At 36.1% G+C, this 22,124-nt stretch overlaps 1 protein-coding gene across 1 annotated transcript in view; it reads left to right on the forward strand.

Moving 5' to 3' along the window:
- KCNH5 (potassium voltage-gated channel subfamily H member 5) overlaps window positions 1-21,495 on the forward strand; it is an 88,251-nt gene extending 66,756 nt beyond the window's left edge. The window contains 3 exon segments of the mRNA XM_007472403.1: window positions 387-779; window positions 21,023-21,473; window positions 21,476-21,495. Coding sequence (XP_007472465.1) covers window positions 387-779; window positions 21,023-21,473; window positions 21,476-21,495 — 864 coding nt within the window.
- Window positions 21,496-22,124: the final 629 nt, after the last annotated feature.

A 22,124-nucleotide genomic window follows, 5' to 3' on the forward strand; every position in this document is an offset into this window, starting at 1 on the left:
AAAAAAAAAAAAAAAAGCCTTGTAAGTAAGTTCCCTTGCATATTAAAACTGCCACCTACCAATCTGGAGTGGTCTGCCTCTTTCTTTGGTCTCTCCCTGCCCTCCATGTATGGGGACCAGTCTTTGAACCAACAGTTGGCCACTGGAGAGAAAGCCAGAGGGAATGGTAGACAGATCAACTTTGGTAGAGAGATTGGACATGGAGTGACTTTGAACAAACCTTGATACAACTTAGGAGAAGAGGGAGATGAAACTACAGAGCCTGACTGGCCTTGAAACCAGGAGTCATGATTAATAGGCTGTGGTTTGGCTGCCAGTAAATTTGAATTCATTACTAACTGTGCAGAGATGTCCGGCTCATTATATATATATTTTCTCTCTTTTAGGTTCTTCAGCTGGGATCAGATATCCTTCCTCAGTACAAGCAAGAAGCGCCAAAGACGCCACCACACATTATTTTACACTATTGTGCTTTTAAAACAACTTGGGATTGGGTGATTTTAATTCTTACCTTCTACACCGCCATTATGGTTCCTTATAACGTTTCCTTCAAAACGAAGCAGAACAACATAGCCTGGCTGGTGCTGGACAGTGTGGTGGATGTTATTTTTCTGGTTGACATTGTTTTAAATTTTCACACGACCTTTGTGGGACCTGGTGGAGAGGTCATTTCTGACCCCAAGTTGATCAGGATGAACTATTTGAAAACTTGGTTTGTGATCGATCTATTGTCTTGTTTACCTTATGACATCATCAATGCCTTTGAAAATGTTGATGAGGTAAGTTTCTTTTTCTTTTTAGTACTTGAATCACATGTTTTGAGAAAATTAGGATAAAAGGAGTTTACAGATAATCCAAACTTCTTTTTAGCCACCACTTTCAATCTTCATCCTACTAAACACTTGCCGTAAATTATCGTATTTGATTACCTTATAACTTTCATCTGCTTTTTTTTCTTGATTTCTGGTTGAAAATACTGATTACTAGAAAAATGGCTATGGTTGGAGGTTGTGGTTGAAAGAAGTGGAGCAGAAGAAAAGCCACAGCAATTGGAGTCAAATATGGTTTATGAAGTAGATAATTGTTTGACAGGTGATGTGTTTTGATTTTTTTCTTTTTGGAAAACTGTGGCATTTTAAAACTCTGTGCAATCATAGGTCTTTTGACTCCTCCTCCTCCAGATAGCAGTGCTTGAGTTAACAAAAAGATACAGAAAATTTTATGGAATTTTTGCCTTTTTGGTTTCTTTTTTATAGTTTTTGCTTTAAATTTTGTCTAAGTACATTTGTGATTAGAGACTATATTGGATGACTTCTGATGTCTGGTCACATTCAAGATTCTGTTTATTCAATGTTATCTGCACAATGAGAAATACTTAAAACCTGTAATATCTTGGAAGACAATTTTATTCAGAGCTTCTTAGCTTCTAACCTAGTAGTGGATGATTTTCAACTTGCTACACGAAGGATGTATATAAATGAGTCAATATAAAATCTATCTATTATTAAAATATGTTCATAATAATAATTACAAACTTAATTTCCCTGAAGATTTTACTCTGTCCTCATAGACTGTTCAGATGGAAAATTCTGCACTACATTGTTGTCATTGTGTGTGTATTTGGGAGGTAGTTTGCAACTTTTCTTTGGTAACTTTTTCCATAAAATTTCTGCATTCAATCAACTTTAATGATATTAAAAATATTTCCCTGAAAGTTAAGTATAGACATTGTATTTTGATGCTGTACACGTAATTGTTACTTTAAAAATTGGGGGGAAAGAAAGGAATCGTAGTAATTTGTTTTCTAATTTTAGATTTTACCTACATCAAGCTTTTTAAGGTATATTTATTTCTTCCCTATTTACCTTCTGGAAGGGTTGAGAGGGGTTAATTTTGAAAATGCTAATCATATGATAAGATAATAAGTAGTATTTATATGTTCACTTACTAAATGGATTAATATATTAAGATCAATGCATTAAGATTTCCATTATTTAGAACATAGGCATAAAGATTTTAATAAAAATAATTAAAAGATTGGTTTAATTCATAGAAAAGTGAATACATTAAGCATTACATAATAATAAATGCATTTACTATACCATACAAATACATGAAGAGATCCTAAGACTTACTAATATTAAGGAAAATGCAAAGTAAACCTACAAAGTACACTGACATACCATCATTTACCACACACACTGGATTGGTGAGAAGGTGGCTAAGGATGTGCACTGCTCAGATCTCCTTTCATGAAAACCTGCTGCATGGAGCACAGCTAGGGGATTCCTGGAAGTGGCTCCTGGTATGGGAAAGCCAATCATGAGCATCTCTTTCAAACTCAGCATTCAGTGATATCACACTATCACACTGGTAGCTTGAAACTGGCCACAATGGGAGTATTTACACCCAGAAAGTCGCAAATGCTATGAATAAAAACTTTTCTTTAACTTTCTGTGGAATTAGTTGTTAATCATTTACCAATGCACCACTGAACGCAGTTGACTGACACCTGCTATGGTTTTCTGATCTGCTGCAGGTCACACATCGAAGCCATATTTCCCCAACATTGTGCCCAGCTAGTGACTAAGAATGGTGGTAACATTATGATTAGTTTACTCCTGCTCAATAAAGAGCTCCTCTATTGAGCAGCTTTTGCTCTGGGACTCCCCCTTTACCTGTGCTGTGGTTGAGGCTCTTTCTACACAATTCTTCCTCCCCTCTTCACAGGTTTCAGACCTGCATTGTAGTCTGAAGTCTCCTTCCTCCTCCATTTCTCCTTCATAGGCATTTATCTCAGTAAAAGTCTTGCATATCTAACCCTGACTTGGCATTACTCTGTCGGGAACCTGAACTGATGAAGCGATAGGGTGAGGCCTCTCATACATTGCTCAAGGGAATGTTGGTAAAACTTCCATGAAGAATAATTGGCAATATCTCATTTAAAAAAAGAAAAGACACTAGGGGCAACCCCTAGGGGCAGTCCCCTTGTTTAAGGGATTCTTTGTTATTTGCTTCCATCACCAAACAGCAAGATTATGTACCTACCTCTTGGTTTTTCAATTTTAGGACTTGTCTTTGACTTCTCACTGTGGAATTTGAAGTTTTAGCCTCTTTCTCCCTGCCCTAACTGTATATATGCACTATTTCCATCACCTCATTCTCACAATACAGGTATACCATCCTTTTGGTTCCATAAATAGTAGGTATTTATATCATTACTACTACAAATACGCTATTTATAGCTGAACCTTCAACATGCTGTGATTACTTTTCCTTTTCTGCACTTTCCATTTTCCTGAGAGTTGGTTTTATCATTTGCTTCGTTTTATGTACTAATCACTAACTCAATCACTAAGCTCTATGCCAGTTGTCTAAATCTCCCTCCAGTACATTGATACAAATAATATTCTATCAACATCACTTTCTTAAACAGATCTCTCTACACTCTACCCTCCCACCTGATGGACAGTTTGGCTAGCTGTAATATCCTAGGCCAGAGATAATTTCTCCTCAGATTTTGAAAGACACAGTGCCATTACAGTCTACCTTCTAATAATTCTCTTAAGAAACTTTAAACCATTGTGACCTGTTTTCTCCTTCTGGAAATTTGATGTATCTTCTCTGTCCAGGGTTCTGAATCTTTCCAGTAATATGCTTTAGTGTAAGTCCCATTTTCATCAGTTTTGCTGGGCACTGACTGCGTAGCCTTTTTCAATCTAGAAAAGCATGTCTTCTGTTTCGATTTTTTTCTTATGATGATTTTCTCCATCCCTTTCCCCCCTCTTTTCCACTCTCTCTCTTGCTGGAATTCCTTTTGTTCTTATACCTACTAGACTTCTCCTCTGATTCCTTTTCTTCTCTTCCCTTATTTTCCAATCCTTTATATTTTTGCTGTACTTTCTGAAAGATTTTCTCAACATTATTTCCCAACTTTTCTCATAACTAATAATGCGTTTTTTTTTTTGCTTAAAGTCTTTTTGGCTTAATACTAATAGAGCTAAACTAGCATTTGTATAGTATTTGATATATGTATTTCTATTTAACTTTTTATCATTCTAGATTATTGTACTCTAGTTGTGTCTTTTATAAATAGTCTATACATTCTAAGAGTCTTTCTAACTGGGAAGTTTAGTCTATTTACACTTATTGTGATTAATTACCTTTTGATTTTCTTAGAACATCTTATTTTCCATTGTAAAATGCTTTTTCTTCACTTTTCTCTGTTTTTATTTTTGCTTCTTTTCTGCTATTTTTTGGATTGATTGAATTTTTTAAATCTCCTGGATTTCCTCTACAGGATTAGAAGTTTTTCTGTTAATTGATTACTCTTAATATTTTTAGCATCAGTATTTGACTTATGAGTATCTTTGCCCTTCTAAATAAATCAAGGGCTTCTGTTTACCTTCTCATCTTTCAAACTAGTATTGTCTTATATTTTGGCTCCACATTATTTTTAACTTTCTCTTTCAATTATTGGAGGCCTTCTTTAGGACATGTTTATTGTGAGTCTTTGGGATGGTGATTCTGGGTCTCAGTTTCCATATCTGTAAAAAAAAGGGAAGGAATGCTTGACTTTTTTACTTCACACAACGGTTTTAAGGAATAGATGGGAAGACAGATATGAATGATTTTTGTTTGTAGAATTGTGCATGTCTGAGGGGATATTATTATTTGATTTGTGTATGTCTGTTTCCTCAGCTTGGTGATAAGCCCTGTGATATTGAGGGATGTGTTCCATCTCCTTGGTAGTCCTTCGTTGCTCTTAGTACATATTGGTGACTCACCGACCTGAAGCAGTAAAGTGTTAGCAAGGTTTTAGTAGATTGTACAATGACATAAAACAAAATAGAAGTTAAAAATGAGAAATTGAGCTAGTGGTGGCTTGGGAATAGGAGAGTATGAGTCTGACGATCACAGTTTAATCCTTTGACATGCTACGAGTACAGAATGACTTAGAGGACTTAATAACACTTTTTGTATTCAAGATTGTCTCAGTCAATGTGCTCTCTTAAGGCAACTTGATTTACTAGGAATTCACGAACTGGGTATGACATTCTTTAAGAGAACTGTGAGGATGGGAAGACAATCCATTAAAGGAGATAATTCTGTTTGAAAAGAAGTACGTAATGTAAATTTCCTAGAAACCATAACGGGGTAAAAGATGTTATCACCAGGAATCCAAGGAATAGAAATAAGCTCTTTTGTAGCATGCATTTGAATACAGCTCTGGGAGGTTAGGGGGAACTGAATTATAAGACATCAGAGAAAAATGGGGCAGCTGCAGGTAACACACAGTTTCGTAGCCTGAGTGGACTTAGGAAACGTGATACATGGGGCATTCAGGGGACAATGAGTGGTATTAGTAAGTGGTAAACATGATAAACTAGGTTAGAACAAATTGAAATTGGAAAAATGATCACTTATGTATTGTTTCAGGAGACAAAATGATTGGGCCAGTGACTGCTAAGTGGAAGTATTATAAATATTTTTAATTTCCAGGGAAGTTTATGGAAAATAATTTTCTAAATTATTATTTTCTTGAATTATGCTTGTCAAGTGGCCACATGCGTTGTTTCATTTTAGCATATCTGTTTACATAGCAAATTTTTATCTCTTGTCTAGTCATCAAAACAAGAATTGGAAATCAAAGAAGCTAATTATACTCAAAGATTTTAGAGGCTTTTTGTCCCCTTTTGTGGAATTTCAGACGCTGCACCAAGAATAACATTTTAGAAATTGCTATTTAATACAATTTGATCACCATTACTTTTTTTATTAAAGCCTGTAGGTAATTGAAATAATGTTTGAGTGGTATAGGTAAGGATTACGTAGTATTTTTTTTTGTTTTAGTTTTACTAGTTTTAATCTTATTAAACCCATAGAAATATTGCCAAGTCTACATTAGAACTGATTGATTTTTCCTATCAGTGTGTTTGCTCAGTTGATAATAGACTTTTTTTAAAGAGCCGTTTTAGGTTCACAGCAAAATTGAGAGGAAGGTACAGAGACTCCCCATACAGAGATTGCCCCCACACATGCATAACCTCCCCCATTATCAGCACCCCCACCAGAGTGAAACTATATTGACATATCATATTGCTAAAAGTCCATAGTTTACAGTAGGCTCACTCTTGGTATTGTACGTTTTATGGGTTTTGACAAATGCATAATGGCATATTGTAGTATCATACAGAGTAGTTCATTGTCCTGAAACTCTGTGCTCTGCCTATTCATCCTTTCTTCCCTCCTAACCCCTAGCAACCACTAATCCTTTTATTATCTCCACAGTTTTGCCTTTTCCAGAAAGTCATATAGTCGGAATCATACAGCAGGTAGCTTTTTCAGATTGACTTCTTTCACTTAGTAATATGCATTTAAGGTTCTTCCATATCTTTTCATGGCTGATAGCTCATTTCTTTTTAGTACTGAGTAATATTCCACTGTCTGGATGTATCAGTTTGTTTATCCATTCACCTACTGAAGGCTATCTTGATTGCTCCTAAGTTTTGGCATTTGTGAATAAAGCTGCTATAAACTTTTGTATGCAGGTTTTTGTGTAGGCATAAGTTGTCAGCTCATTTGGGTAAATATTAAGAAGCATGGTTGCTGGATCATATGGTAAGAATATGTCAGTTTTGTAAGAAACTACCAAACTATCTTTCAAAGCGGTTTTACCATTTTATGTTTCCACCAGCAATGAATGAGAGTTCTGGTTGGCACACATTCTCACTAGCATTTGGTATCATCAGTGTTTTGGATTTTAGCCATTATAGTAGATGTGTAGTGGTATCTTGTTGTTTTAATATGCAATTTTCTAATGATATATGAACATCTTTTCATATGCTTATTTGCCATCTGAATATCGACTTTTGTCAGGTAGCTGTTCAGATCTTTTGCTCATTTTTAGTGGGGTTCTTAATTTTCTTATTGTTGAGTTTTAAGAGGTTTTTAAATATATTTTAGTTAAAGTCCTTTATTATTTGCAAATGTCTTTTGCAAATATTTTCTCACAGTCTGTAGATTGTCTTCTCATTCTTTTGGCAGTATCTTTCACGGAGCAGTTTTTAATTTTAATGAATTCCAGTTTATTAATTATTTGTTTCATGAATTATGCCTTTGGTGTTATGTCTGAAAAATTATCACCATGCCCAAAGTACCTAGATTTTCTCCCACATTATCTTCTCAAAATTTTATAGTTTATGTTTTACGTTTAGGTCTATGATCCATTTTGAGTCAATTTTTGTGAAGGGTATAAGGTCTGTGACTAGATTCATATTGTTTGCATTGGATGTCCATGTGTTCTATCACCATTTGTTGAAAAAAACTATCTCTTCTTTATTGTATTGCCCTTGCTCCTTTGTCAAAGATAAGTTGACTATATTTATGGGGTTCTATCTGGGCTCTCTATTCTGTTCCACTGAGCTATTTGTTTATTTTTTTCCACCAATACCACACTGTCTTGATTACTATAGCCTTACTATAGTTGAGTGTCTGTCCTCTGATTTTCTTCTTCTCCTTCAATATTGTGTTGGCTATTTTGCACAGTTTTTATCCCTCCACATAATCTTTACAGTCAGTTTATTGATATACACAAAATAATGGGATTTTGACTGAGATTACATTGGTAGCTTTAGATCAAGTAGAGAAAAATTGACATCTTGACAATATTGAGTATTTCTGTCCATAAACATGGAATATTGCTCCATTTATTTAGTTCTTTTTTGATTTCTTTCATCAGAGTTTCATAGTTTTCCTCATATACATCTTATACATTTTTTTGTTAGATTTATATCTCAGTTTTTCATTTTTGTTGTGCTAATGTAAATGGTATTGTGTTTTGAAATTCCACTTGTTCATTGTTGGTATATAGGAAAGTGATTGGCTTTTGTATGTTGATCATATATCCTGCAAACTTGCTTTAATTGCTAATTAGTTCCAGGATTTTTTTTTTTTTCTGGGTCAAGTTGTTTGGATTTTCTGCATAGACAATTATGTCATCTGCAAACAAAGACAGTTTTCTATTTCCCCTTCCCAGTCTGTATACCTTTTATTTCCTTTTCTTTTCTTATTGCATTTGCTAGGACTTCCAGTATGAAGTTGAATAGGAGTGGTGAGAATAGACATTCTTTCCTTGTTCCTGATCTTAGTGGGAAAGCTTCTAGTTTCTCACCATTAAATATGATGTAATATGATATAAGCTGTAGGGTTTTTGTAGATGTTCTTTTTCAAAATGAGGAAGTTCCTCTCTGTTCCTAGTTTTCTGAGAGTTTTTATCATGAATAGATGTTGCATTTAGTCAAATGCCTTTTTTTGCACCTATTGATATGAATATATGATTTTTCTTCTTTAGTCTGTGATGTTATGGATTCTATTAATTGATTTTTCAGTGTCGAACCAGCCATGCATACCTAGGATAAATCTTACTTGGCCATACTATATAATTCTTTTTATATATTGTTGGATTTGATTTGCTAATATCTTGTTGAGGATTTTTGCATCTATGTACATGAGAGATAGTCTGTAGTTTTCTTTTCTCATATTGTCTTTGCTTTTGGTATTAGGGTAATGCTAGCCTCATAAATCTGGGTTAGGAAGTATTGTTTCTGCTTCTACCTTTTGGAAGAGATTGTAGGCAATTTGTATAATTTCTTCTTAAATATCTGGTAGAATTCACTCATGAGCCCATCTGGGCCTGGTGCTGTTTTGGAAGGTTATTAATTTATTGAACCAATTTGTTTAATAGATGTAGTTCTCTTCAAATAATCTATTTTTGTATGTGTGTGAGTTTTGGCAGATTGTGTCTTTCAGGGAGTTAGTCCATGTCATCTAGGTTCTCAAATTTATGGGCATAGAGTTGTTCATATGATTCCACTTTGTTGTTATTATTATTATCCTTTTAATGTCTATGGCATCTGTAGTGACATCCTCTCCTTCATTTGCCATGTTAGTAATTGTGTCCTCTCTTTTTTATTTTTCTTAGTTAGTGTGGCTAGAGGCATATCAATTTTATTGATATTATCAAAGAAAAAGCTTTTAAGATTTTGTTGATTTTCTCTACCGATTTCCTGTTTTCAATTTCATTGATTTTTGCTATATTTTTAATATGTCTTTTCTTCTTGTTACTTTGGATTTAATTTGCTTTTCTTTTTCTAGTTTGCTAAAGTGGAAATTTAGGTTATTGATTATAGTTTTTATTGCTTTCTAATATATGCATTCTAAGTTATATATTTTCCTCTAAGTACTGCTTTGCTGCATCCCACGAACTTTGTTAAGTTGTATTTTCAGTTTCAGTTAATTAAAAAAGCATTAAATTTTACTTGAAATTTTCTCTTTAATCCATGTCTTACTTATAAGTGTGTTGTTTAATTTCCACATATTTTTGGATTTTCCAGGTATATTTCAGTTATTGATTTCTAGTTTAATTTCATTGTGGTCCAAAATCAGGTATTGTATGATTTCTATTATTTTAAATTTGTTAAGGTGTGTTTTATAGCACAGGATGTGGTCTATCTTGGTGAATATTTTACATGACCTTGAGAAGAATGTGGGTTTTTGTTGTTGTTGTTGTTTTGCTGTTGTTGTATAAAGTAGTCAAAGATGTCAATAATAGCCAGCTAATCGATGGTGCTGTTGAGTTCTGCTCTGTCCTTACTGATTTCTGCCTGCTAGACCTGACCATCTCTGACAGAGGGATATTGAAGTATATGATAGTGGATTCATTTTATTTCTCCTTGCATTTCTATTAGTTTTTGCTTCACATATTTTGATGGTCTTGTTAGGTGAATACAATATAAGGATTGTTATGTCTTCTTGGAGAATTTACCCCTTTATCATTATGTAATGCTCCTGTTTATCCCTGATAAACTTAGTTAGTCTGAAGAGTATGAGACTTTTAATGCAATGAAATGTATTATCTCTGGGATGATTTTACCTTCTATATGGGACTTTCTTGGTTTCTTATTAGCCTGCTTTAAAAACTTTTGCTGCAATTTTAAGTCCTGTATACCTCCCAGTTCTTCTCTGCTTAAGAAAGCACATTAATAACACTAGTGCTTCTAATAATAATAAAAAACCATTTATATTTTTATCGATGATCGGATTAGTGGTTTATCAACACTTGTCTTTCATCTGTGTGCTCAGGGGAAGGTTTATGAGTGACCCTATTTTGCAACCTTCAATTCTACTTCAAGTTAAGAAGTCAAATCCAACAAAGATCTTTAGAAAACTAAGGGTTAGACCCTGTGCTCATTTCTGGAGGAATCAAAATTAGACCTTATGCTTCCTCAGTGCAAAGACTCTGTCTTTCTAATAGCCTGGATTTGCAGTGCCTGACACATAATTGCCATACTATATATATTTCTATTAAAGTGAATGAGGGATTGAAGCTTACAATGTTTCCTAAATATACCTGTTTCTTGTTAGTAATGGAAAAGTTAGGGCCAAAGGGCAGTCTTTGTGGCATAACCTTACCTGTGCCCCAAACTTCTTCCTTCAGACAGTAGGGCGTTATCCTTTGGCCGCTATGCTCACCTCTCTGTTCATAAGTTCCTTTCCGTGAATATTCTCACTTAAATAATCTTCCAGTCATATGACCTACACTGCTAGCTTTCCATACATGTTTAGAGGTTACCTTAGGGTTTAGGTTCCTAAGCTGGGATCTCCCACTAGGAGTGCAAAACGTTGTAGACTAATGAATACAAAGATGTACAAGGCAAAGTCACTGAACTCAAATGTACCTACCTTCTAGCTTGAGAGAAAAACTTTCTCAAAAATTATTCAAGAGTGTGAATAAAGGGGGAGTCAGTGTGAAGGAGGAGATGAGGTAAGGATTTGGAGGATAGTAAGAGTCAGCCACAGGTTCCAAATTGGAGGATAGTGGCAGTAGGCTGAACTTTTAAATTCTATTCCAAGTGGAGATTGGCAGTACAGAATGGTAATAAACAGATTTAAAGATCGATATCTTTTTTATATTTGAAAAATTTGGTGATGCTCCAGGATATATTCTTTGCATTAATTTTCTACAGAGACAAAGCAGTCTGCCTAACTGAGGGAATTAGCTTTGGGAGGATAGGAAGTTGCAAACAATCAGGATAGCAATAGGATTCCTTTATTTGATTTTGTTGCTAACAGGAATAGAAATTTTTATCCGAACTGATCTTCTTTCATGATGAAGGCTTCCTATTGTTAAACATTAGGGAATAATTCTGACATGGAGGCAAAGAAGGTTGAAATATATTCCAATATGTATACTATAATCCTTAAAATTTTTTTGCTTTAACTACCTATGGATACTTGCATAGAAATTGCTCTTTATCTTTCTGCATAGTAATTATCACTATGCTTGAGAATACATCATTTCCTCACTCTTCTTTGAAGGAAGTTCTAAACCTCCATTCCCTACTCCCTTTGGTCTTTCTATTACTTCATTTTATTCCATGATTTTATCTCTGCTTTCACATAACACGTGCTAACTCACAAGGAACATGTTTATCTTTATATTGGAATTTTTCATCTTTAGGAAGTTTGTTTATTAGACATTGTGGATAAAGGGTTAACAACACTATTTCTCCTTCTGCATTGACAGATTTTACCTTTGATCAACTGTCTTCCTTTGTTCTCCCAGGGACTGATGAAGGAAATATGCTATCTATGTTTCTAGGCTGTATTACTTGTATTTAAAAAGATCTCTGATTTGTAAATTACATCTGGACTATGAAGAACTTTTAATGAGCTGTAAATAACCTGATGAGGATGCCACAGCTTAAGGGTTCCCTGACTGATACAACTCCAAGCATATCCCTTGCGGAATCCTGAAAGCTATACCTGTGTTGTTATTATAGGTGCTGGGTTAGGTGACATTTAAGCCTAGACCTGAAAGATGAGTAGGATTAACTAGGCAAAAGAAGTAGTTAGCGGGTTAGGGAGTGTTTTTAAAATTCACTTTTGGAGACCCCACCAGGTGAGAGAGAATATAAAACTTTTGAAGAAAGGAAAGACATTTTCTATAACTGGAGTACAGAGAGCAGAAGACAGAGATGCACAAGGGAGACTGGAAAAGTAGGCAGGGGCAGGTTGTGTTAAGGAGTTTGGATTATTGTAAAGGTGGCAAAAGTTACTGAAGGTATTAAAGCATCTCCCAACTTGGTTTGCTTGTGCATATATCATGATATTTGAAAAAAAATCAAGACTTAGGCAATATACCTCTTTTTTGGTGCATATTTTGATCATGCTTTATATTCACTCTGGACCCATGGATATTAATGAGAACATTTTTTTCCATAATAAGAAGCATTTAAAATTAGTATATCATGGATATTGCTTAAAGCAGATGTCTATCTGTCTATCTATCTACTATCTAGCTACTATCTATCTACCTAACTACTTATGCCACTGTGTATTGATAAGAATATAAATAGACTAAAACAGGTGGTATGTACAAGTTATTTAAATTGAGTTTCCCTACTGAAGCATATTAACTAATGCAGGGAGTAATTAGTATCATTTCTCCATGGATCTCTTGGTAACATGAGTTGGAGAAGTGAGTTCTGAATAGGAAGGAGGCAATAGAACTTGTTATATGGGTTAGAGATGCAGATAACAATTGTAGTTTTGCTACATTAGTTTTCTTTCAGTCTTTAAATTGTACTCTACAAAAGGAAATGGAAATGGACTATTTAGTCATTCATGTACAAAATCTACTTAGAATAAGACCCCAATGCTTATAAAACAGAGTGCTTTCTATATAATTGCCTGATATTGTGCTACCCATGAAGATTAAATAACTATTATTAATTACAATATCAGTGCTAGAGGAGTCAGAAATTATTATGAGAGATTTCTGTATTGCTTAGTTTATTCTTTAATTAGTGTATTCATTTTCTTAATAAATATTTGGTGCTTACACTGTGGCAGGGAGTTCTAGAGTGTGTGCTAGGGATAAAAGAATGAACAAAACATGATATGAATACACAATCAGAAAGAGACAAATGGCATGAAGGGAACATACCTGGTCCTTTGAGATTATATAATGAAATGACCTGCTCTAGACTAAGCCAAAACAGATTTTAGAACAACGGAAGCTATCATATGATTTTAAACTATGAGTGACTTCAAAAGATAACTCTTATATAGGGTTCAGAATAGAGTGGATGGAGTCAAATGAATGCCTTAAGATTTATTAGAACACTTCCATAGGTCTAGGAGAGAGATGCCAGTAGCATGGTTTAAGATGGTGTCAGTGGCGATGAAGAAAAGTGAATAAATTGGAAAGATATTTAGGAGTTAAAGTTAATAGGGTTTTAAGATAAATTGGGTATGGGAGATATCAAAGAAAGGGGCAACATGAATACTTCTTGGTTTCTGGTTTGTGTAATCAAATGGCTAGTGCTTATATATTAGAAAAGAACCAGGGGCAATGTCTGGAATGGGAAGGTGGAGGGGAGAGTAGTAACATTTTTTTTTTTTAATGGGAGAGACATGAGATATTTAAATGTCTATGGGAAAGATGTAGTTGAAGGGGGAGTGGCTGGATTTTTGAGCAGAGGAGAGAAAGTTTAAAATATAGTGGATAGATGAATTCATAAGAAAAGTAGTAAAATTGCTAGGTAGGAGATGTTTTGAGATTGATGATAATGAATTTCTAGTGGAATCAATCTGCCCTCTTGTATTACTTTCTTAAGCAGTTCTTAAACACAGCCCTGAAGAAAGCTGATAACTGAGTTAGAATTAGGGTTTTGATACAGGTTATAATGAAGAGACAGGCATGTTAAGGAATTCAGGATATATGGTGGTGTTGAAATTATAGGGCCACATAAAGAAGAAAATGGAGAATGGAGGGGTTAATAGATTGGGAAAAAGCAGATCTGTCTGTAGACTGGAGATTCAATAAGGTTGAATGTTGATGTAATTGGACGGTTTAGCTCAACATAGAAGAAGATATGGTCAGAAAACAAGATGGTTCAATTCAAGATTTCAGAGCCGGAAAACGTTTTAGATACGAGAAATTTCAGATTATGACCTCGGGAGTGGGCATCTAAGGAAAAGTGAAAAGATTGTTGGAGATGAATTGGTGGAGAGACTGCGAGGCCAGGTTTTCAGCAGGGTCATCCACATGGAAACTGAAGTTACGCAGGGTGAGGGCAAGCTTTAGGTGAGGTTGGATTTAAGAACTATTTAGGAGGTATATGAAGTAATAACTTGGAGTTCTTTGTTCTCATGGAATATTTACTGGCATAAATTCTTGCAAAGCAAAATAGTGACACGTTTCCCAATACAAAAGGTAAATAATATCTAACAATTGCATATTAAAATTTATTTTATATATTCATATCTTACCTATTTGGAAGAATGTCTTGTTAAAATGAGACTTCTGTATCACATACATATCTATGTTGCCCCCATTTTAAGTCAAACAAGTATGAAATACTGTGCACATAAATACATGTGCTTTCCTCACATTTGTATCAGTTAGCTTTTCTTCCCACATAACAAACTACTCCAAAACTTTATGGATAATAACAATCACCATTTATTAAACTCATTTTCCTGTGACCTGAGTGATTCTGCTGACTCTGGCTAGATTTGGCTTATCTCAACTAAGTTCACCCATACATCTGTGGTAGGCTGCTGAGATGGCTGGTGACTGACTGATCCCGGATGGCTCAGATGGATGTCATAGGGCTGCTCCTGTGGTCTCTCATCCTCCAAAAGCCTAGTTGCCATTCTTCATATGGCAACTTAGAATGGCCATGGGTTCTAAGACCATGACTGGAGGCTATGCTTCTTGAGGTCTAGGCTTGGAACTGGCACAGTGTCACTTACACCACATTCTGCTGGCCAATGTAAGTCATAAGGCCAGTCTAGACTCAAGTCAAGATGGGGAAATAGACCCTATCTTTTGATGGGAGAGGTTGCAAAGTCACATTGCCAAAGGGTATGGATGCAGGGAAGGAAATGACTTGAGCTATGTTTTTCCAAACAATCTACTACACATCCTGTGTGTGAGAATGCTAGATGTAGGTGAAAAACCAAGCAACTGGATGTTATAAGTCTGTACTCCTGCTCTCTCACCCCCACTTAAATGTCATGTGTCCTTGGACAAGAAAGTTCTTTGATCATTCCTCTTTTGTTTATAAAGCAAGGGGGGGAAGAAGGTAGGAAAGAATGCTAGCTGAGTTATTTGCCTACTATCCTTAGTGATAATCAAATGAGAGAACTGATTTGTATTTTAAATGGCTTTATCATTGTAAGCCATTATTTTTATGCTGATTACATCCCACATCTCTTTAATGTGGGAATCCACAAAAATATCCTGAAGAGTTAATAACACTGAGATATCTCCTGGATAGTTTTCTTTATGCTCCTGTGGCCTGAGGGGCTTTTCAAGTAAGGAAACCGGCTAGAAAGGAAGGCTGATGACTGAAAGTTCTCCATTAACCCTGCTGTGTTCTATTATGCATTTGATGTGTTTGATATTCTCTTCCAGCAGTGGAACCCCAGGGATTTGTGAGCTAAGAGCTCAGAGGTTGGGATAGAGGCAGAATGCCACTGGAGTGCAGAGGAAGGCACAGGAAGATTGGAAAGCATGGAGTGAAATTAAGCAGAAAATGAATGAGCAGACAAAACTGGTGGAAAGCACAGAATCCAGAGGTTGTTATAAAAAGGTGTTAGTACAGAAGGGAGTCATTTTATTTTGGCCTGTCAAAGTATCCAGTGTTACTATATGGGTTAAATTAAAATTCCCAACAAGGGATTAAATGTAATTTGAGGGGACTTCCCTGGCAGCCCAGTGGTTAAGACTTCACCTTCCAATGCATGGGGTGTGGGTTCGACCCCTGGTTGGGGAGCTAAGATCCCACATGTCTCGTGGCCATAAAACCAAAACATAAAACAGAAGTAATATTGTAACAAGTTTAATAAAGAGTTTAAAAAATGGTCCACATCAAGGGCTTCCCTGGTGGCGCAGTGGTTGAGAGTCCGCCTGCCGATGCAGGGGACACGGGTTCGTGCCCCGGTCTGGGAAGATCCCACATGCCGCGGAGCGGCTGGGCCCGTGAGCCATGGCCGCTGAGCCTGCGCGTCCGGAGCCTGTGCTCTGCAACGGGAGAGGCCACAACAGTGAGAGGCCCGCGTACCGCAAAAAAAAAAAAAAAAAAAAAAAAAAATGGTCCACATCAAAAAAAAAAATCTAAAAAAAATTATGTATATAAAAAAAGTATAATTTGAGGACCAATCTAAATGTTATGAGGGTGAGTTATAAAATAAGTAAAATCTCTTATTTTAGATAGAGTTGAATATGACACCTCTTCCCCCTCCCCAAATCACATGATGCAGAAGAAATCATTAATCTCAATTATGTACCATGGTGAAATGTTAACCTTAACAACACAACAGTGACTAATGGATTTTCCTTAACATTGTTTTGATATTTAAATAAAACATTCTTTAAAAATTACATCAATATTACATGTAGAGCTCAAGGAAGCCACTTTGACTTCTAATGATGTCTAATCCCTAAGAGTAGTTCCATTTGTATTTAAACTTTTATAAATGGAATCATGCAATATATTCTCTTTTGTGTCTAGTCTCTTTTGTTCAGTATGATACTTTTTAGATTCATTCTTGTTATTGCATATAGTTCTAGTCTGTTCATGTTTATTTCTAGATAGTAATGCATTGAGTGAAGGTGCAGTGATTTATCTATCCATTCTACTGGAGATGGACATTTGGATTGTTTCAAGTTTTAAGTATTTCATCAAATTTTAGAACAAAGTCATTAGCTTTGAGTTTTGATTATAGTAATTGCATTAAATTCTTTTGGATACAAAACAGTGGAGAAAGAGATAGCTAAAAAAAACTTTCCAAATAAAGCAAACACTTCTGTATTACTCATTTTGAGTAACAGTTTCTGGTTTGATAAGTAGATGAAAGGGGCACTGTGGACAAATTAAAAGGTGAAACTTTGGGGTTATGTTTGAGAGCAAAAAGGAGTTTGGTTTGACTGGAGCACTATTGCTTGGCAAAGTTGGAAATGACCTGGCAGTGTGGACAGAAATGGGGTTGTGGACCTTGAAGGCCTGTAGAAATTGTGTTTAATGTCTATAATGAGCCCCTGGAGGATATGCTCGATACTGTCTTTTAAGAAGATTAATATTGCAGTGATTATTGGGATAAGGACAGCAGTTGGCTATTGTGGGAAATGCATGAAGAATCTGAAGGACTAGGTCCATTCCTTGCTAGCTGTGTGACTTTAGACAAGTCGTGTAACCTGTCTGAGCTTCAGTGTCCACCTATGTACAGTGGAGATAGGAGTCCTGGTATTGTGAGAATGAAATGAGTTGGTCCATGTTAGAGAATTGCAGACTCTCTAGGGTTCTGGGGCCTCCACAGACCCCTAAGTGGGCCACTGCTGGGCCTGGGTGGGAATAAATGGGAGGCAAGGTGTTTAATCTCCTTTATTCAGTCTTATAGAGACTGCCTGTATTTAAGCCAATACTGCTGGTACAAATGTGATTTGTTTATATCTAGAGCACATTATGCTCTAGATATAGCGAGGTTCAGAATGAGGTCAGATAGTGAAGTGCAAGGAGTGTGGACAACACTGCCTATATTTGATTCTTGGCCCCTCCTCTTACCAGCTGCAGGAACTTAGTCAAATTATTTAATGTTTCTAGGCTATGTTTTAATAATGATACCTATCACATAAGATTATTAACTATGCCCCCTCCCTGCCCCACCACACACTCAATTCACCCCACCCACATTTACTTGTGTCGTAAAGAGATTTTCATACATTTATTGAACGTATTGACTGCTTAACCTATTACCATATGCCATACTTTGTAATTGACACTAGGTATATTCTTCAAGGGGTTTAGAGTTTCCTGGGATACCATACATGCAAACAGAGACTTCTAATAAAGTGCTATTATGATGATTGTTGTAATAGAGATGGACAAAGAGGACATGATAATACAAAATAAGGACACCTAACTCTCACAGTGGGTATAACAATGAAGATGGTGAGGGAGGAAAGAAGATGTCAGGGAAATGGACATGGAGGAGAGAGTCTCTGCCATAAACTATAAGACCCCGGCCACCAAGAGAGTGGGAGGGAAGAGTGCTTTAAGTACAGGGGACAAATTGTTAATGTGGCATGAAACATCATGGGCACTCTGGGAACTACACATAGTTGAGCATGGCAGGAGTCTAGACAGCAGGAGGAGGACTTGCTGGGAGAGATGCTGACCAGACAGGCAGATGCTAGGTCCTGAAGGGCTTTGCATGTCGTAGTAGGGAGTGAATACTTGATTCTATAAGTAATGAGCTAACACTAGAGTTTTTAGACCAGAGAGGGACATGATTAGATATATATGATGTAAAACGATAGCAGGCTGGTAGCCTATACAGTGTGATCACATAATTAAAGGGAGTGAGAACACAGGTCGTATGGCTGATGGAGAGGCTATTCCTGTCACACAGTGAGAAAAAACGTGAAGCCATGACCAAGGCATGGCCTTGAGAATAAGAAAGAAGGGATATTTTTGAGAGATTTATTCAGGTATATTTTGAGCACTTTGAATGCTGAGATCCTCAGGACTTGATAACCGGTTGGATGTGACAGGAAAGGGGGTGTTCAGCCCCAGGTCTGAGAGACTGGCTTCATAATGATGTTGTTCACAAGAGTAGGGGCATATTACCTTTTGAACACCTATGAAATATCTAAATGGAAATGTACAGCAGGTATTTGGCTTCTGTATCAGGAACTCATAGAAGTCAGTTGAAACATAGGCATGCAGTAAATCAACCAGGAGAGGCTGAGGGTAATCGTAATGAGAATCCTAACACATAAAAGAAGCATGGATAACGTTAGCCCCAGAAAATGATTTTGAAAGAGATGTCAGCTGGAGAGTTGGCTAAGATCTAGGAGAAAGTGGTGACATAGAACCCATGACAGAGTTTACAGTACTTACCAAACATTTTGTAACATTTAAATAATATTGGACATGGCTATAGAAAATGGTGCTTTTTGATTAAGTGGAGTCCAGAGTAGGTACCCCTCAGGGTGGATCACCTCCTCTTGGAGAGATCTGCCTAGATCAGAGGTCAGGGAAGTATGTCCTCCTGTTATTTGGGCCTAATTCGAGTGGGTCCTGATTCTTTACATTCTAGTTGAGGGTTGGGACTAGTTTTTAGTTTAAATGGGGTTAAAGGTTTCCTCTCTGTTTTTTCTTCTTTTGTTTTTAGCTGTGTTTCGAAAAAAGAATTCCAGTAGAAATAATTTTCTCTGTAGTATTGTATTGGCCAAAAAGTTCATTCGGGTTTTTGTAAGATCTTATAGAAAATTCCGAATGAACTTTTTGGCCAACCCAGTATTTAAATAGAAGTAACACAGTTCCTTTAAAAATTGGAGCTAAGTGGAGGACAACATCTACAATAACACTGTTTTTATTTTTTAATTTAACCCTTTGCGTTTTTCATGCATTTTGACTATGGGTTTCTTTAGAGCAGAAGCAAGGCATATTTGTCTTAATGTCCCCAGGGCACAACTCAGAGCCTGCCATATAGAAATGCTCAATAAAAACTTATTTTTGTCTTTCTTGTTCATGATTATGTAGTTCCTTTTTTGAGAGCTTCCAAGCTCTCCTGAATCTTCTTACCTTTCAACATCTCATTTCATTGAATTATGCCAATTCATCTTCTGAATTTTATTAATGCTACTCTTACTGTCTAAAGTTCAATATCCCTGCCTAAGAGCCAGGCCTAAGGTTATCAAGGTTGAGACAGAAAACTGTCCGGATGCTCCTGTTCCTTTTTTGCTTCCATAAGGACTCCTGTTTTTACTTCTCTTTGTTTTTCTCTCTCTCTATTTCAAATTTTTATTTTGCAAAATTTCAAATATATACTATCATATAGAGTATAACCAAATGCATTCCCAGCCTTTTTTCACTGTAACTTTACGATGCCATAATTAGAGTCTCATTAATGTTACATCTATTCTACTATACCAACCAGTTCCTCCGTGTTGATCAGACTTAAGTTCAGTGTAGGTTATGTTAGATGCCTTGTCTCCTCCCTGGGATATAGAATTAGCAGTAAGGAAGTCATGGACTCTGTGAGACTTGGAGGTGATGACCAGATGAGAGGGTTCTGGGTCACTGCTTTGTCTTTCCCTCATGCACCAGGGATGGCTTTACCCTCTCTACCTGGGTGGCTTATCACATGCTTCCTCAAAAAGTAACTTTGAGAACTTCACTGATTGAATAAAGTCTATGCTATTTTTCCATTTGGATAATGCTATATTTGATGTTTTAAGCTTCTTAACAAAATATGAATTTTCTTGCTGCCATTTCCTTATTCTTTTCAATGCCTATTGCCAGAAGATGATAGAGTTTTGTAGGTATGTTCCCATTCTAGGTTCAACTCTTCACTTTTTCACAGCTCTGCAAATTTAGTGCTTATCATAACTGTGGCAAGAGGTGGTGGAAATAATGGCTTTTGCTCATTCTAATATACACAGAAGTATTTCCTGTTTGCTTGACAGTAAAACTAGGATTCCTTTTTCAGAAGTTTTGCTGTTCATAGCATTTATAAAGAAATAAAATTAAATCTTTTAGAGTACAGGAAAAGTTTTGTAGGAAGAAGAAATAAAAGGTCTAAATTCATCACCCTATTTCTATACTCTGAGTATATTGCATTTGAGCTATTTTCTCCTTTGGTTTTTCTCTGTGCTATTTATACTCCACTTATGAAAATAAACTCCGTCTTCCTTACCTAATGAAAAGTTTTTTTATCTAATAATCTACAAATATCTTATTTCCTGGTGGGAAGGAATCTGCATTTAAAAAGTTTCTTTATCACTTCAGCTTTTTGTTGTTGTTGACTTGAAGTCGGAGCTGTAGTATGTGTATGTTCTTAGTATATAAATGGTGATTGAGTTCATTAAGGTGAACCACTGTATTGTTTTCCTTAGCCTTTTCTTTTCTGAAAGTATTGTGCCATTTCTTTTTTTTTAATTCAGGGAATCAGCAGTCTCTTCAGTTCTTTAAAAGTGGTGCGTCTCCTGCGACTGGGCCGTGTTGCCAGGAAATTGGACCATTACCTAGAGTATGGAGCAGCGGTCCTTGTGCTCCTGGTGTGTGTGTTTGGACTAGTTGCTCACTGGCTGGCCTGCATATGGTACAGCATTGGGGACTATGAGGTCATCGATGAAGTCACAAACACCATCCAGATAGACAGTTGGCTCTACCAGCTGGCCTTGAGCATTGGGACTCCGTATCGATACAATACCAGTGCAGGGATATGGGAAGGAGGACCCAGCAAGGATTCACTGTATGTGTCCTCTCTCTACTTTACCATGACAAGCCTTACAACCATAGGATTTGGAAACATAGCTCCTACCACAGATGTGGAAAAGATGTTTTCCGTGGCCATGATGATGGTTGGCTGTAAGTATCTTTTATTTTCTTTTTTTAAAAAAATTATTGTTGTTGATAGTTCTCCAGGCTCCACTCTCTGACAGTAGTAAATGAAACTGCTTTGTCTTCAGAAAAATATTTAATTCATATCATTTACATTGGTTTAATTTTTATTCAGCCTTAGAAAATAAAAAGGCAAAATAATATATTTTACTTTTTAGAATGTTTTAGCACATGAAAAGCAGTATGAATGGACTGATACAAAAATTAGAATGGGAACTCTTTGATTTAATTCTGTTCATAGCATTGTACCTGGCAGAGCTATTTCCAAAAGGAGACCAATATCTAGAAAGGCAGCATCTGGCATATTCCATAGGTTTTGTGAGCAATGCATAAAATTCTGAAAAAGTAGACAGGATCTGATGTGAGATACCCTGTTCAGAAAATGTTTTATTTAATAATTAGTTTTATGTAGGCTTTTACAATTAAGACTAGGCAAAGAGTTTATAAGTCTAGTCTCCATTACAAAATTCTAGCTGGAATATATTCCGGTCTGAGAGAATGAAAGTATTAGTAAATGTAAGCTTATTCAGCAATGACAAAAGTGTCTAGGATGTAGCATACAGACCTGAGTACTAAATGTCTTGATGATGATCTTGGGAGTAGAATTCTCTCTACAGGAGTGAAGGACCACGTATTCTATCC

Source organism: Lipotes vexillifer, unplaced genomic scaffold (genome assembly GCF_000442215.2).
Source record: "Lipotes vexillifer unplaced genomic scaffold, Lipotes_vexillifer_v1.1 scaffold672, whole genome shotgun sequence".
In the NCBI taxonomy this organism is placed as follows: domain Eukaryota; kingdom Metazoa; phylum Chordata; class Mammalia; order Artiodactyla; family Lipotidae; genus Lipotes; species Lipotes vexillifer.